Below are 2,830 nucleotides of genomic sequence, written 5' to 3' on the forward strand. Positions count from 1 at the left end.
AAAAAAAAAAAAAAAAAAAGTAAATCCTAGTCAAAATGGTTTCTACGCTGAGGATATACTTGGGTGATTTTATGAAAATAAATTAATACAACCAAGACTGGCTGGACGCAGTGGCTCACACCTGTAATCCCAACGCTTTGGGAGGCTGAGACAGGAGGACTGCTTGAACCTAGGATGTGGAGGTTGCAGTGAGCTGAGAGTGCACCACACTGCACTCTCACTTGGGGAACAGAGGGAGACTCTGTCTCAAAAAAAAAAAAAAAAAAGAATTGGGTCCAGTCTAGAAAAGTAGCAAAACCAAACAATATATCATGTTTGCATGTTTGCAGGTGTAGTTTTACTTCACAAAAACTAAAATTACACAAAAACTTAAGTCATACTCTCATCACCTTGGTTTTAGTCCTATTGCACCGTGTACCAATTTGAAAATAAAATTCAAAAACCGGATATAAAAAGCATTTTTTAAAATTTCCTTACAAATTAAAAAAAAACTGAAATCACCTGTGCTCACAGCAATGCTTACACTTTTTCTCATGTGCAAGCCAGGGGAAGACTGTGCTTCCATGGAAACCAACTCCATTTGTCTTCCAGCTTGCACTGTGTCTTCAACGGTGGTTGTCTTAGGGGAAGAGGGCGTCAGAGACTGTGCTTCCAACAAACGCTGAATCTGTATCAATTAAAAACATACTTTAAACTGACAGGGAAGTAATCAACAAAACTGGCTGCAGTTTAATAATGAATGACAAAGCGCCCTAGTTATAAGAAACTGAATTTCAAGTCTATTTTCTCATATTTCAACTAGACCATACCATGAAACCTATTCAATATAGAAAGCCATTATCACTAGTAATTAAGAAGCACTTTAAGTATACTTTTTTTTTTTTTGAGACAGGTCTTGTTCTGTCACCCAGCCATGCTGCAATCATGACTTACTGCAGCCTCAACCTCCCGGGCTCAATCAATCCTCCCACCTCAGCCTCCTGGGTAGCTGGGACTACAGGCATGCACCACCATGCCTGGCTAATTTTCGCATGTTTTGTAGAGATGGAGTTTTGCCATGTTGCCCAGGCTGGTTTTGAACTCCTGGCCTCAAGCAATCCGTCCACCTCAGCCTTTTAAGTATACATTTAAAAGCAAAACATAAAGGTGTTTAGCTTAGTATTCATAAGTTGATACTCATGTAAAAAAGTGTGAATGGTTAATATTTCAAACTAACATTCTATTCCTATTTCACTTATAAATCAAAAGTTAGATTGGAGGTATACTCTGATTCCATATAACAAATACTGAACATATCACACAAGATTATTATAACGGCAAATCAGAATTGCCCAGGTTTGGCCATGTTGAAATTGGATATATTAATAACAATGGCTAACAGTTACTGAGCGCCTGTTGTTTGCAAGACCCCATTACTACAGGCATTTATGTATGATTTTTTACAACAATCTTCTGAAGAGTACACTACAATTAAACCTTTTTTTACAAGTAAGAAAACCTGAGGCAAGGAAAATGTTAAGTTACTTGTACAGGTCATATAACAAGTAGCAAATCTGAAAGCTGAGGTTCAAACACCAAAAGCCTCCCCTCTTCCTTTTTAAATTGAGATATAATTCACGTACCATGAAATTAGCTGCTTTAAAGTGTACAATTCAGTGGGTTTTGGTATACTCACAGTGTGCAACAATCACCACTATCTGATTCCAGAACATTTTCATCAAACCCCCAAAACTCTGTACCCATTAGCAGCCACTCCCTATTGCCCTTCTTCCCAGCCCCTGACGGTCTAACATGATTTCTATCTCTGAATTTGCCTGTTCTGGACATTTTATATAAACAGTACCATACTGTAGCCTTGTATCTGGCTTCTTTCACCACTTGGCATAATGTTTTGAAGGTTCAACCATGTTGTAGCATTTACTAACACTTTATTGCCTCTGATTGCTGAATAACATTCCCTCATATGGAAAAGTCACATTGTGCTTTTCCACTCATCAGTTGACAGACAATTTAGGTTGTTTTCACTTTGGGCTATTAGGAATAATGGTACAATGGACATTTATATACAGCTTTGTGTGAGGACATATTTTTTTCACTTCTGTTGGTTATGTAACTAGGAGTGGAAGAGCCTCCCTTTGTAAACACTATGATTTTCTGCTTCTCTACAAATGGCACTACTGTGCTCAATATAGCTATTTTTTGTGGATTAACCTTATTAATATAGGAAAATCAGTATTATCAATCAATTATTAAGGTCAGTAGAAATATAAACTGCGCTAATAGTATAAAATGGCATGTGTATTTATAGTGGTTTGGAGTACGGGCTTTGGTATCATATGGCTATAAGTTTAAATACTACCCTGCTACCTTTTGGAAAAGTTAACCACTATGAGCTTCAATATCACCTAAAACTAAGGTTGTTAAAAGAGATAAATGAAACAGTTATAATTTGTTGCGTATTTACTATAGCTAGGTCCCATACTAAGCACTTTATATACATACATACACACACACATACACTCATTTAACCCTCAAATCTGCAGATAATACTGATAATTTCTCCCATTTTATAGATGAGAAAAGTGAGGTATAGAGAAATCACATAGGAAATGCACAATAAAAGACATTACACACACTCAGGTCCTAAAATTGATCAGTGTTTTTAAAACATTAATCACTAGAATTCTATAGTACATTTTAACATTTGAAATAGCTAATATTCTCTCTTTCTCAAAACTTTTCTTTTCTGTTTTTTTGGGATGGAGTCTCACCCTGTCACCCAGGCTGGAGTGCAGTGGCACATCTCGGCTCACTGTAAGCTCCGCCTCCC

The 2,830-nt window shown here is 36.9% G+C and overlaps 1 protein-coding gene across 1 annotated transcript in view; it reads right to left on the minus strand.

Moving 5' to 3' along the window:
- Positions 1 to 2,830, minus strand: part of STIL (SCL/TAL1 interrupting locus) — an 85,343-nt gene that overhangs the window by 36,517 nt on the left and 45,996 nt on the right. Inside the window, exon 14 of the mRNA XM_011926366.1 lies at positions 502 to 667. Coding sequence (XP_011781756.1) covers positions 502 to 667 — 166 coding nt within the window. The remainder of the gene's footprint in view (positions 1 to 501; positions 668 to 2,830) is intronic.

The sequence above is a fragment of the Colobus angolensis genome, unplaced genomic scaffold, assembly GCF_000951035.1.
Source record: "Colobus angolensis palliatus isolate OR3802 unplaced genomic scaffold, Cang.pa_1.0 Scaffold68, whole genome shotgun sequence".
NCBI classification, from domain to species: domain Eukaryota; kingdom Metazoa; phylum Chordata; class Mammalia; order Primates; family Cercopithecidae; genus Colobus; species Colobus angolensis.